At 38.7% G+C, this 13717-nt stretch overlaps 1 protein-coding gene across 1 annotated transcript in view; it reads left to right on the top strand.

Annotated features, from left to right (window-relative positions):
- Positions 1 to 8996: 8996 nt before the first annotated feature.
- LOC149132273 (xylosyltransferase Oxt-like) overlaps positions 8997 to 13717 on the top strand; it is a 228908-nt gene continuing 224187 nt past the window's right edge. Inside the window, exon 1 of the mRNA XM_089364882.1 lies at positions 8997 to 10042. Coding sequence (XP_089221008.1) covers positions 9830 to 10042 — 213 coding nt within the window. The 5' untranslated portion in view covers positions 8997 to 9829. The remainder of the gene's footprint in view (positions 10043 to 13717) is intronic.

Here is a 13717-nt window from a genome sequence, read left to right on the forward strand (position 1 = left end):
TTACTCGATCATTGCTTCTTGCTTATTGCCTCATCTCAGTATTAACTCGCGACACATGTCTTACATACATATGTACATACATGCAGATAGACAGACAGACAGATAGATAGACATTTATACACATACGCATACAATTATATAATATATAGATGTATATTTATGTATGTATATATATATACATACATAATATATATATATATATATTTATAAGGAACCCGTATATAAAATATATGGCTGCGGTCGTTTGTTCGTGTCAGTGCAGTGACGGACTGGGTCTAAAAACATTGGTTGCCAGGAAACTAAGGAGGCCCACCCGCAAACTACAAAGCTATCATGTAAAATTTTATTTTTTTCTTGATAAAAGTATTCTTTTCAACTGTCTACAAACACAGCCAGCCTGAATTAAATAATGCATTCTTCCAGGAGTGAATAAAAAATTCTCAAAGTTGAGGGGATGGGCCCCTTAGATACTAACATGGGCCTCCATATATGGATTGTAATGGCGCAGGGGCCAACTTGCCACCGGGTAAGCTGGCAACCTGGCCCGTCCGCCACTGTATCTGTGTATATATGTATGTATACATACATACATACAGACAGACAGACAGACAGACAGACAGACAGACAGACAGACAGACAGTTAGATAGATAGATAGATAGATAGATAGATAGATAGATAGATAGATGCATGCATGGCTGTACGGTGAAGAAACTCACTTTGCAAAAAGCTTTTGGTTTTGGGTTCAGTCACACTACGCGGCACCTTGGGCAAGTGTCTTCTACTATAGCCTCGAGCTGACCAAAGCCTTGTGAGTGGATTTGGCTGACGGAAACTGCGTGGAAGCCCGTTGTACATACATACATATATACGCACACACACACACACACACACATATATATATATATATATATATATATATATATATATACATACATACATACATACATACATACATACATACATATATATATATACTAACGGAAGCAAATAAAACGTAAAAGATACATGAGCGTTGACGTGGCTGTATGGTAAAAAGTTTGCTTCTCAACTACATGGTTCCGGGTTCAGTTCCACTGCTTGGAACCTCGCGCGTGCGCACGCGTGTATCTTCATTTTCTGCCTGTGTTTCTCCACTACCACTGCTTGGCAACCGGTGTTGGTGTGTTCGCGTTATCTTAAGCTAGCGGTTCAGATAAAGAGTCTGATAGAATAAGAACTAGTGTTGATTCGTTCGACTAAAATTCTTCAAGGCGATGCCCCAGTATTGCCGCAATCTAATGACTGAAACAAGTAAAAGATCACACACACACACACACACACACACACACATATATACACTTTCGGTTTGTGATCAAAAACTAAAAGAAAAAATATTATTTACACTACCCGACAATGTCGAAGAGGGCGTGTAGAATAAACCCCCGCAAGCTGTGACTCCACCCCCACCCCGCACACACACACTTCGAATTCCAGTTTTCAACAATAATGGAGAAAGCGATCTTGCCACACACTTCTGTTCTTCCTCAAAAACAAAAACAAAGAAAACAAATGAATTGCCACCCCCACAAGTTTTTGGTTTTAACTTTTTCGTCTGGCAAGATTTCTCGATGGGATATCCCACGTTTAAAAATATGGAGAATATAATTTAGATCTCAATTCCGATTGCATAGAATAATATCCCACTTAAAAGCGGCGAGCTGGCAGAAACGTTAGCACGTCGCGCCGCGCGAAATGCTTAACAGTAGTTCGTCTGCCGTTACGTTCTGAGTTCAGATTCCGCCGAGGTCGACTTTACTTTTCAACTTTTCGGGTTCGATTAAATAAGTGCCAGTTACGCACTGGGGTCGATATAATCGACTTAATCTGTTTGGCTGTCCTTGTTTGTCCCCTCTATGTGTAGCCCCTTGTGGGCAGTAAAGAAATAAGAAACGTTAGCACGCCGGGCGAACTGCTTAGCGGTGTCCCGTCACTGTGAAGTTGTTGCGTGAGTCTATGTTGAACTATTTATGGAATTGTTGCCTTTGTTGATTCGTTAATTGTTGTTTTGTTTCCCATTGTGGGGAAAATGGAGAAGGCGCCGGAAGCAAACCCAAGTTAGGCAGCCGCAACGGGCAAAGGAGTAGATGCGCGCGAGTTGGAGGTCCGCGAGATAAAAGTGGAGCCTAGAAAGATGAAAAAGAGTGAGAAATTAATCACAAAGGAAGGAAACTCTTTGAAGCTGACACCGCTTGAAGAGCTATCGGCGAACGTGACAAAAAGAACGGTTATATTTAAAACCATGAAGGCAGCCACGCACGAGAAAGATAGAAATCGCACCAATAGAGGCCATAGAGGAATGTGTTAAGAATATAAAAAGATTCACAACATACATCACGAGAGAGAGAAGATACGCCACTGTAGAGGTGCGCTTCACAACGGAGGAGGAAGCAATAAAGCACTCCACAGAGGCAATAAGGACAGAGGAATGGGTGCTCTTGCCTTCGTACTGCGGCAAACGTGTGGCCAAGGTGCGAATGGGTAAGGTACCACCCGAATTGAAAGAATGGCTGACGACAGCCGTAATATATAATATGAAAGATGGGAAGATTCTGAAGGCTACAAGGACCCAGAAGGTGAACTACTGCGGATATGGTATCGAATTAACGATTCAGGCAACAACGGAGGACTTGAATAGCGTGGTGGATGAGATTGTGCTGCCGGAAGATGTGAAGCTGAGAGTTATTGTGGAGGGTAGGCCGCCATTGTGTTTCACATGTGGAGAAAGGGGCCACATGAAGGCATGGTGCACCCAAAGAAAGCCGCAAACGGAACAGGAGGAGAGACAGGAGAGGGTGGACCAGGTAGTACAGGACAAGGCAACAGACAAAGAAACGGAGAATGGATTCACTATGGTTAAAAAGAAAAGAAGGAGGAGCGGAGGAAGCAGAAAAAGAAGAGAGAAGAGATGAGAAAAGAAACTGCGAAGGAAGGCAGTAGGAAGGAAAAAGAAAGTGGAGTTACCAGTGGATAAATTGTGGGAAACCCAACTGTATGGAGGTGAGATGGAGAGACTATTTATGGAGGAAGAAAAGAGAGAACCAAAAGTCCAAGAGAAAGGAAAGAAGATACGAGGAGGAGAAGGAGTATGGTATAATGTAACGTATCCAAAAAATGTTGAAACAGAGAAAAAAATAATCAAGCTACACTCAATAGTAAGAGTGAAGGGGCTTTCATACGTCTACGCAGAGGATATGAAGGCAGTATTGATAGAAGAGGAAAACTACAGAAAATTGAAAGAGATGTGTGGAGATAACGTTGAGCCGCCAGGAGTGGAGGTGGAATTTAAAGAGTTGCCACCAGGGGTGGATTTAAGAGATATCGAACCACTAATGAAGGTCTACTAAAGACAAAAAAAAAGTATGAAATTAAAGGGAAAAAAAGAGAACAATTGTAAATAGTACATATAACGGTTCAAATGGTACTGCATGGGAGGGGAGCCCATGCGTCCATTTTCATTTTTATATAACTTTCATTTCATTTACATTCGTTTTATGTTTTTTCTCCCCACTGTGGTCTTGTCTGTCCTTGTGGTGTCCCCATCTATGTTTAGGGCTTTATGCCTAATAAAAAAAATCAGTATTTCGTGTGTCTTTACGTTCTAAGTTCAAATTCCGCCGAGGTCAACTTAGCCTTTCATCTTTTCGGGTCGATTAAATAAGTACCAGTTACGCACTGGGGTCGATTTAATCGACTTAATCCCTTTGTCTGTCCTTGTTTGTCCCCTCTATGTACAGAGGAAGAGAGACAGAGACAGATAGACAGATAGACAGACAGACAGAGACACAGAGAGATACACAGAGTTTTATATATATATATATATATATATATATATATATATATTTGTTTTGCAAGATTTTTTATGTGAAATCGTGTGTTGAAACAGATGTTGTTGTACTTGGGGATGGTCATATTGCCAGTTTAGCCAATAAAAACACACGCACTGTATATTTGGTGTTAATTTTTTTTTTTTTTCAGCTTTATATTACATTAATCTTAATCTTAATCTTATTTCGGCCAGAGTTCTTTCGTCACACTTCTGTGACCTCATCAGTGGTCCTTTGTTTCCTTCTTTCTTATGTGTGTCTCACCTTGCTAACTATCAGCCATTTTGTATTTTGTATTCCTATTGTATGTGTCTACGCATGCGTGTCCTTCAATGTGTCTGTGTCTTTTGTAAGTGCATGTGTGTATGGGGAGTGTCTGTATCACCTATATTCTCTGTTAATACGTGTTCATTTGTATTAGTTTTTATTTATTTATATGTTCATGTGTGTGTGTGTGTGTGTGTTTTTTTTTTAATTTTTTTTTTTTTTTTTTTTTTAATGTGTTTAATTAAATTTTGTTAACGTATGTAGTATTTAATTCCATTTGTTTATCTATGTATTGTATTATACTTTGTTCCTATTATTGGTTTATGGGTAACATGTTGTCACATGCTGTGGTTTGTTAGTGGCGTATGTTAGTGTTCCATTCTAGTTTCCTATTCAGGCTAGGTTTCCCTTCTATTATGTGTGTAGCTTCAGTAATTTGTCTAAGTGCTGCATCACTGCTATGTGTAGATAAGATTTTAATTTCTATGTTGTTGATTGAGCCTCTATGTTCTTGCTCAGCGTGCTGGTACAGAACTGATGAGTTCTTCCCTTCCTTAAGTTCCCTCCAATGTTCGTTTGCCCGCTCCCCTATACTCCTTGCTGTTTCGCCTACATATGTCGTTGTCTTATTTCTGCATCGTCCCTCTGTACATCTTATACTATAGACCACATTTCTGGTTTTGCAGTTCGTTTGTGGGCTAAATCTACATACGATACAGTTCCTATCAGTGCAGGGGGTTCTACTGAAAGGGTATGTTCTACTGATAAGGGATTTGATAGGGTTGCCTGGCCTTTCAACAACCTTAATTCTTAGCTTAAGTTTGTCTAGGGCCCTTCTAAAACGGTACGCCAGTTCGCCTCTAGGGGTGGTGTCGACGAACATGACGCTTTGGTACTTGTGGCTATTGTACCATGAGCTTGCCTTCCCTATTTTCTTCTTAGTTCTTTCTATGGTGTTCCATGATTTGCTCCTATAGAGTGGGCAAATCCCATTCCTATCGTTGCGTTTGATTGTTTCAAACTTCTTCATAGCTCCTTTGTAAACCCTGATCCTTTCTTTATGGCTGTAACCCGAGAACTGCATGCGGTGGACGAAATGTTGTATATGTCTCTTTAATTCTGTAGGGTCGCACATGCAGGAGACATTTCGCATTACTCTGACGAGGTCTGCCATCAATATGTTGAATTTGGCATTGTCCGCAATAGCCGAGTTCCGGTGGGTCAGGTACTTGGAGGCCATAGGTTTTGTATAGTGTGAATGGAGGATTCTGGTTTTATTGTTCTTAGTTTCTAGCCAGAGTTCAGTATCTAATACAGGTAATCTATGGTTAGGGTGTTTAGTAGGGTAGTCTATCGTAACTCTAATACTCTGGTGGATGGAGTTAGCTATTTGCTGGATGCTCTCCATAGTCTTAGTTTCTATTTCTATTTCAGGGGTACTCTCTTGTGGGGGTGTCTTTACCACTAAGTTGATATCATCGACATATCGAGAGTACACATTCACGAGTATGGAGTTCTGTGTCAGGCGTTCCTTAAGCCTTCTGTCCCACCATACCATGAAAAGATTGGCCACATCACCGGCGATACTAACCCCGATGGCTGCCCCCTCGTCCTGGGCGTATAATTTGTTGTTAAATTTAAAGGTGTGGCCTTTTAGGGTGACCTTTATACTAGCTCCTAGTGCATGTGCGATCATTTTCTTTACCTGGTGGATATTAGTGGGGGTCCGTATGGCTCTGGTCCATCCACTCCATCTCTCTATAGGGGTCTTCCTAGCCATAGAGGTAATTGTGGGTGGTCTACCTCTTAGACGTCTACTAGGGCAGAAATCTCTAAGGTTGTATCTATCTAGATATGCATCGTCATATGTCAATCTAAGTAGGAGGCCCAGTTCTTCTGTGTTGACTTTTTGGAACTCTACTTCGCTCTCGTTGATCATTTCCACGCACTTTTCCACTGCAAAATCCACGTCGATAGATGGGTATAGTGATACCACATCCATGCTACCCACTATACACCCTGTCAGGTTGCAAGTGTTGTTGCAGTCGTTGATCCTGCTGAGGAGATCTTCCGTGCTGTCACAGACATCAGGTGACATCTGGATTATGGGGCGTATGATCATTGAGAGGAAGTAGGAGATCCTGTAGTTACTAGCGACATTCGCTCCACAGACTGGTCTTGTTGGTGGTCCCACTACAGGATTAGTTGTTACTTTGTGGTCCTTACGGAGCCCATACAGCGTCGGGATATCATTGTTCCAGGCTTGGAAGTTGTTGGCTGTGCGCTTCTGGGGTCTAAGGACAATTGTCCACATCATCATGTGGGCATTGAGGACTTTTTCTCTTTCCTCATGCGCCTGTAAGGTTGTTACCTTCGTATTGGCGATGTGAGGTTGCATTGCCTGGATATAGTTCGGCAGGCTGTCTATTGACATTCTGCCGGACTTATCTGTGGGAAGGCATACCACTTCTCCCTTTTTCTGTACCAGCACGCTGAGCAAGAACATAGAGGCTCAATCAACAACATAGAAATTAAAATCTTATCTACACATAGCAGTGATGCAGCACTTAGACAAATTACTGAAGCTACACACATAATAGAAGGGAAACCTAGCCTGAATAGGAAACTAGAATGGAACACTAACATACGCCACTAACAAACCACAGCATGTGACAACATGTTACCCATAAACCAATAATAGGAACAAAGTATAATACAATACATAGATAAACAAATGGAATTAAATACTACATACGTTAACAAAATTTAATTAAACACATTAAAAAAAAAAATTAAAAAAATAAAAAAATAAAAAAAAAATTAAAAAAAAAAACACACACACACACACATGAACATATAAATAAATAAAAACTAATACAAATGAACACGTATTAACAGAGAATATAGGTGATACAGACACTCCCCATACACACATGCACTTACAAAAGACACAGACACATTGAAGGACACGCATGCGTAGACACATACAATAGGAATACAAAATACAAAATGGCTGATAGTTAGCAAGGTGAGACACACATAAGAAAGAAGGAAACAAAGGACCACTGATGAGGTCACAGAAGTGTGACGAAAGAACTCTGGCCGAAATAAGATTAAGATTAAGATTAATGTAATATAAAGCTGAAAAAAAAAAAAAAATTAACACCAAATATACAGTGCGTGTGTTTTTATTGGCTAAACTGGCAATATGACCATCCCCAAGTACAACAATATATATATATATATATATATATATATATATGAGAGAGAGAGAGAGAGAGACAGACAGAATGACAGACAGACAGACAGACAGTCATAACTTGCCTGAAAACCCTGCGCACCCACATATGAAACTCAGTGTAGCAAAACCAAAATAAACTACATTATTAATCTCTACTATGCTATTGAGGACTCCGTTCTTCCGACAGTCAACACTAAATGGATATGCGCGCGCGCATACACACACACACACACACACACGCACACACACACACACACGCACACACACACACACGCACACACTTATTTAGGCATACACGCACGCTTATTCATACATACACACATATTGATACACACGCACACATACACTTATTTATACATAGACATATTTATACACACATACATATAGACACATTTATTTATACATACACACACATTTATACACACACATATAGACACACATTTATTTATATAGACACACACTTATTTATACATACATACACATATTTATACACACACACACACACACACACACACACACACACACACACACACAGTAGAACTACCTGCTCTATCTGCAAACTCTATTTTAATTATTGCGATTCTCTGACTTATCTCAGTTTATTAGGGGCTACCACTATACTTTTATCTCCTTTTCACACCACGAGGTTGGGGTCTCCATGATATCATAAATGCTACTAACAATAAATATATTTAAAGATGGGCATGCCCACACAAATGTGTCACCCCCCCCCCCCCTCATCGACTTTATTTCCTCATAACTTTCATAAAAATGGATATTGTTTAATGAATTTTTCTACAAACACGTTTCAGACGATTCAGCTTATCATTATATCGGAATGTAATGTGCAAAACATTTATCCGCGAATGCGATGGAGAGTTTCGGAAAATTCGCACCAAGCCGGCTTTGTTTCCTCATTTATTCCCCCCCCCCCCCCCACCACCACCACCACCAAAAAAAGGGTACTTTTTAAAGAAATTTTCTATATATACCTTTCAAAATGTGTAGATTACGATTATATTAGAATTTGAAATAAAGCAATGAATAAATAAATAAATAGATAAATAAAAATTGGTGGACTCGCACGCAATCATAAATGACACATCACAATTTTTGTTTACGAAATTTCAAGTTTCATTTTGCTGACATGAGTTGTGTATTAGTATGTATGTATACGAACCCACTAAATTTGTTTTCATCTTAAATTCCATTATGATAGTAATCTACACGCTTTGAAAGGTATTTATAGAAGATTTCATAAAAAGAAATTACCCATTTCTCTGAAACTTCTGACAAAAAAACCAAAAAAAAAAAAAAAAACCCGCATAAATTTTCCGAAACTCCTTATCCAACACAGAATTTTTTTTTTCATTCCAAATTCCAATCTAATCGGAATCGGCACCATCTGAAGAATGTTTGTAGAAAATTTCATTTAGAAATATCTATTTTTCTGCAAGTTATGAGGAAACAAAACCGGGTGGTGGTGGTGGTGGTGGTGGTGGACATACTTGTGTAGGATTGCCCAGAGATGAACGGAACATTTTCTAAATTACAACTTTTAATTCATTTTCTGTGAACTCTTTCTGATATCTAACACGAAAAGAAATATCTGTTCTAAATATTTCGACTGATAGAATCGAAGTCTTTAAATATTGAGGGCTCAAAGCGTATTTAAGACGTTTTTAGACGCATACGAAGTAATCAGTGATGGAATTCGAGGTATGATATGGTCCGAAAAACTGAGGTTAGAAAGGTGGGTCAAAACGCTATAAGCGACCCAACTTTGTGAGCTGAAAAAAGTAGGGGAATGCCGTCGCTTTGCATACCCCCACCCAGTTCCCATCACTGTTGATGAACATAAGGACACTGGCATTGAACTAGGGTTGGGACATGTTAAAGAATCGCAAGAATCCAGCAAGTTTTAAACAAAACCCGATGAATGAAATGAAAGTGGAAAGGGAGAAAGACAGAAAACGATTAGAGGAAGTAAGAAGAATTAAAGTAAACCATAGATTTTTATTTACAACAAGGGTTTTTCCCTTCCTTTTAATTTCCACACGCAGACGATTCGGCGAGTTATTAAAAACATCCACCGCGTCATAAGTTATGCTTGTTATTATATTAGCAGTGAGTTTTTAACAGAATCGTTTTGCCTGCCTTATGCTACTGCCACCATCGCCTCCTTCGTCACATAAACCACTCGTCGCTCACTCTCTCTCTCTCTGTATATAAGCGTATATCTTTCTTTCTCCGTCTCTGTATATACAGCTTTCTTTCTTTCTCCCTCCCTCTCTCTCTCTCTATACACATACATATATATATATATATTATCTTTTTCTTTCTCCATTTCTCACCCTCAGTCTAATTCCCTTTCTCTCTATCTCGCACTTGTTTAGTGCTGCCAACTTGTCACTCTTCTGTTTTCGGAGGCGAACAAAGCCAGGCGGTGTACACAGCATGGCAGCCTCCCGGATTGCTTCGAATTCAAGACTGTGTTTCAAATATAAGTTCTTCTTTTACATCGTAATTTTAATTTTAGGAGTCCAATTACTCCTCGTTTACAATTTTTATAGCATGAACCAAAAAGAACTGGATAAACTACAACAATGGCGATCGGATGTAAAAGGTTTGCCGAGATTGTCGGCTGGGTCACCAATTGAAACTGACGGGGTAAGTACTTTTCGTCAGCCTCTTTGCCTCTCCTCCTCTTCTCTATCACATTGACATACATATATAACACACATACATACATACCTACATGTACGTGTAGGAATAAGCAGCTATTTATACATATATATGTGTATATATGTAGTTGCATTGCCCCCTCCCCTCTGAAAGTTAGTACGGTGCCTTTTACTGTTTTTCAAACAACGACAGTGAAAAAGAACGTTTATTCTTCTTTTTCTTCTTCTTTTTAATATCTCTGTATCCTATCTCTCTCTCTTTAGTTCTCCCATTCTACCAATATATATATATATATATATATATATATATATATATATATATAATATTTTACATTCATATACACACACACACAAACACTATATTTTACGTCTGCTAGTTTTCTTGACGAAACCTGTTCACCTGAGATTCTTTATTTCTATCAAAAGAACTCGGCTTTTGGCCTCGTCAAGACAATACTGCTTTTTTGAAATAACCACTGACAATGTTATTATGTTATTGAAAAAAAAAAACAGAAAAGAAAACAACAAAAATACGGAATTATTTCCTGTTGGTTCTGATATAACATGACACTTAAAGAAAGAAAAAAATGTTAATTCAATCAAAATATGATCAATTCTACATTCTTCCCTAAACACGGTAAAACATTGGTTTATGGAAGTAACGAAATCCCAAATTATTCCACGTCTTTCTGTCTAGAATTAAGATTATCTACATTTAATTTCTAACTGCCATATCGTGTTACAACAATCTCTCTCTTCTACTTTCTCTCGCTCATATCGTGTACAGTACTTGTTGTTTTTGTCCATTCCTAAGTTGGAACCGCTTTTTTTTTTTACATAGCTTGTATTTTGGGGAGGGGGAGACGATGTGGTGGTGGTGGTGGGGAATAAAACATGAACAACTCACTCTCTTGTTTTCGCTTTTCGTAGTAAAGAAAACCTGAAACGGTTGTGTAAGAAATCACTGAGAATAATAAAATGTAAATAATGAATGAAATGTCAAATTAAAACCATCTGCGGGTGACATACATTCAGCTCTTCCCTCGTCGTCCACCAATATCCTCCTTTATATGTGTCTCTCTGATGTGTGTGTGTGTGTGTACTTGTGACTAGTGTTGTTGTTGATGTTTAGCTTCAGGTCAACCTTGATCAGAAATGTATAATCAAAGGCGTTCCAGTCGTGACAATTCCACCTTTTTTTTCTCGCTATTTGCAAAGAACTCGGGCCTTTATTATCCAACGTGTCCTATTTTTTTGACGGTTGAGTGTGGTTTGAGGTTTTGGCTACTGTTTCTTGCGGGTCGAGCGGCCATGTAGAGGACTCTTTCGTGTAGTAGCTACAAGCGATGTGTAGATATATATGTGTGTGTATGTGTCGAGGAAAATATGTTTCTATGAAAGGAAGGAAACCTCGTTTTGTACAAAATGAATGGTACTTGATGACGATGAGTTCGGTGTTCAATAATTATATATCTCTCGGTCATTTCATTCTCTCACACGGTATATTTGTCTCCCTCTCTTTCTCTCCATCTTTCCCCCCCCTCTCTCTCTCTCTCTCTCTCGGCGGTCATCTCCCTCATTAGTTTGTACTTTTTCTTCATCACTCACTATGCATTATCGTTTGTTTGTTTTTGTTTTTTTTTTAACCTCATACATTCAATAATATCGGAATTCAGAGGAACTTCCTAACAACTTGTCTTTGGACACCGTCCACAACCTGCTGACTGGTCTGTAATTTGGATCCAAGACACACGGTTAGAAGAAAAAAAAAAAACAGCAACCTCTTCTTCCACCCACACAAGTAAATTCTGCTGTCTTTGAAGTGGCTTCTCCAACACGGGAAGGGATGTTACAAAAATGTAAATAAAGAATTTCTCCAACTCAAATTTTCAAGGGCGTCACCTTTCACAAATTACTTTCTTGTATTTCTCTATAAACACTCGAGAAGAAGAAATTCGACTGTGAAATATGACAATATAATTCTTTAACAGAAAAGAAAAGGAAGACTACGAGATGGCCAGTTATTGGGGTGTATGTCACCCGGCAAGCGATTGATACGGGTGTTACGGATCTCGTCTGAAGTCTGTTAATCTTTTCAGTCTCGAATTAGTTGATGTTATATCTAATCTCACTTTGCAACTTAATTTATTAATGTTTTTGTACGTGGAGTTACGTTTAGCGCCAGATCAGTCCTAATCAAAGACCTAAGGTTACATAAAAAATAAAAAAATTCCAGCTTTGATCATCCCGTTTATATTAATTCATTGTGTTCTTATGTTTAATTCATTGTGTGCTTCTTATATTTAAGACAGTAGAATGTTGTCTCATGAATATTTGGCTGTTACTTTTAGCAATTCGAACCACCAGTTAGACTCTCTCCTAGTTCATGAAACATGGGGTTATTTCTCATTAAAAATCGTAAACATCTCTCAAATGGAGGTGTGACACATTGCTATGTTGTGCACACATCAGCGTGTTTATACACACACACACACACACACACACACGTACATACTAGATTCTTGAGTGTGAATCTGTCATACTCTGCTTCTCTGCGACATGTGTTCGAATGTTTGGCTTGTTCTTTTTTTTTGGGGGGTTTTTTTTTTTGGTTTTTCTTTAACAACCTCTTTCGTGGAACGAAATCGAAGACAATCGAAAATTTTTAATATAATGAAACTAGTTCGAATGTTACGCTGTAAGCAACCTTAACTGTGGAACACAAAATCGAAGAAACACTCCACATCGTTTAACACAACTAAACATTTTTATGAAGATCGATAAATTTCTGCATCAAAATAGAAATAAGAGCATTTATAAAACATGGAATTTCCGCGGGTCACTGTGGCATATAATATCTCTCTCTCTCTCTCTCTCTCTCTCTCTCTCTCTCTCTTATTTATATATATATATATATATATATAGTGTGTATATGTGTTTATATATGTTATTTGTTTGTTATTAAATTGTGGCCATGTTGGAGCAGTGCTTTGAAAGGTTTTAATCGAACATGTCAATCTCAGTACTTTTGTTTTTTTAAGTTTGGAACTTACTGTATCGGTCACTTTTGTCGAACGCTAAGTTATGGTGCTGATACATAAAATTATTATTATTGATGGTTTCAAATTTTGGCACAAAGCCAGCAATTTCGAGGGAGACTGTAAGTCGATTACATCGACCCCCACTACTCAACTGGTACTTACTTCATCCCGAAAGGATGAAAGGCAAAGTTGAACTCAGAACGTAAAAAACGGAGGAAATACCTCTAAGTATTTCGTCCTGCGTGCTAATGATTCTGCCAGCTCGCCGCCTTAATAATAATAATAATAATAATAATAATCCTTTCTACTAAAGGCACAAGGCCTAAAATTTTGGGGAGGGGACTAGTCGATTATATCGACGTTTCACAGGTACTTAATTTATCGACCCTGAAAGGGATGGAAAGCAAAATCGACCTCGGTGGAATTTGTACTTAGCACTTTATCCGGCGTGCTAACGATTCTACCTGCTCGCCACCTTTTTAATAATAATCCTTTGTACTATAGACACAAGGCCTGAAGTTTCGGGGGAGGGGACTAGTCGGTTACATCGATTCCAGTTCTTGACTGGTACTTACTTTATCGATCCCCAAAGGGGATCGATACATATATATATATATATA

Source organism: Octopus bimaculoides, chromosome 16, assembly GCF_046866305.1.
Source record: "Octopus bimaculoides isolate indiv1 chromosome 16, ASM4686630v1, whole genome shotgun sequence".
Classification (NCBI taxonomy): Eukaryota; Metazoa; Mollusca; class Cephalopoda; order Octopoda; family Octopodidae; genus Octopus; species Octopus bimaculoides.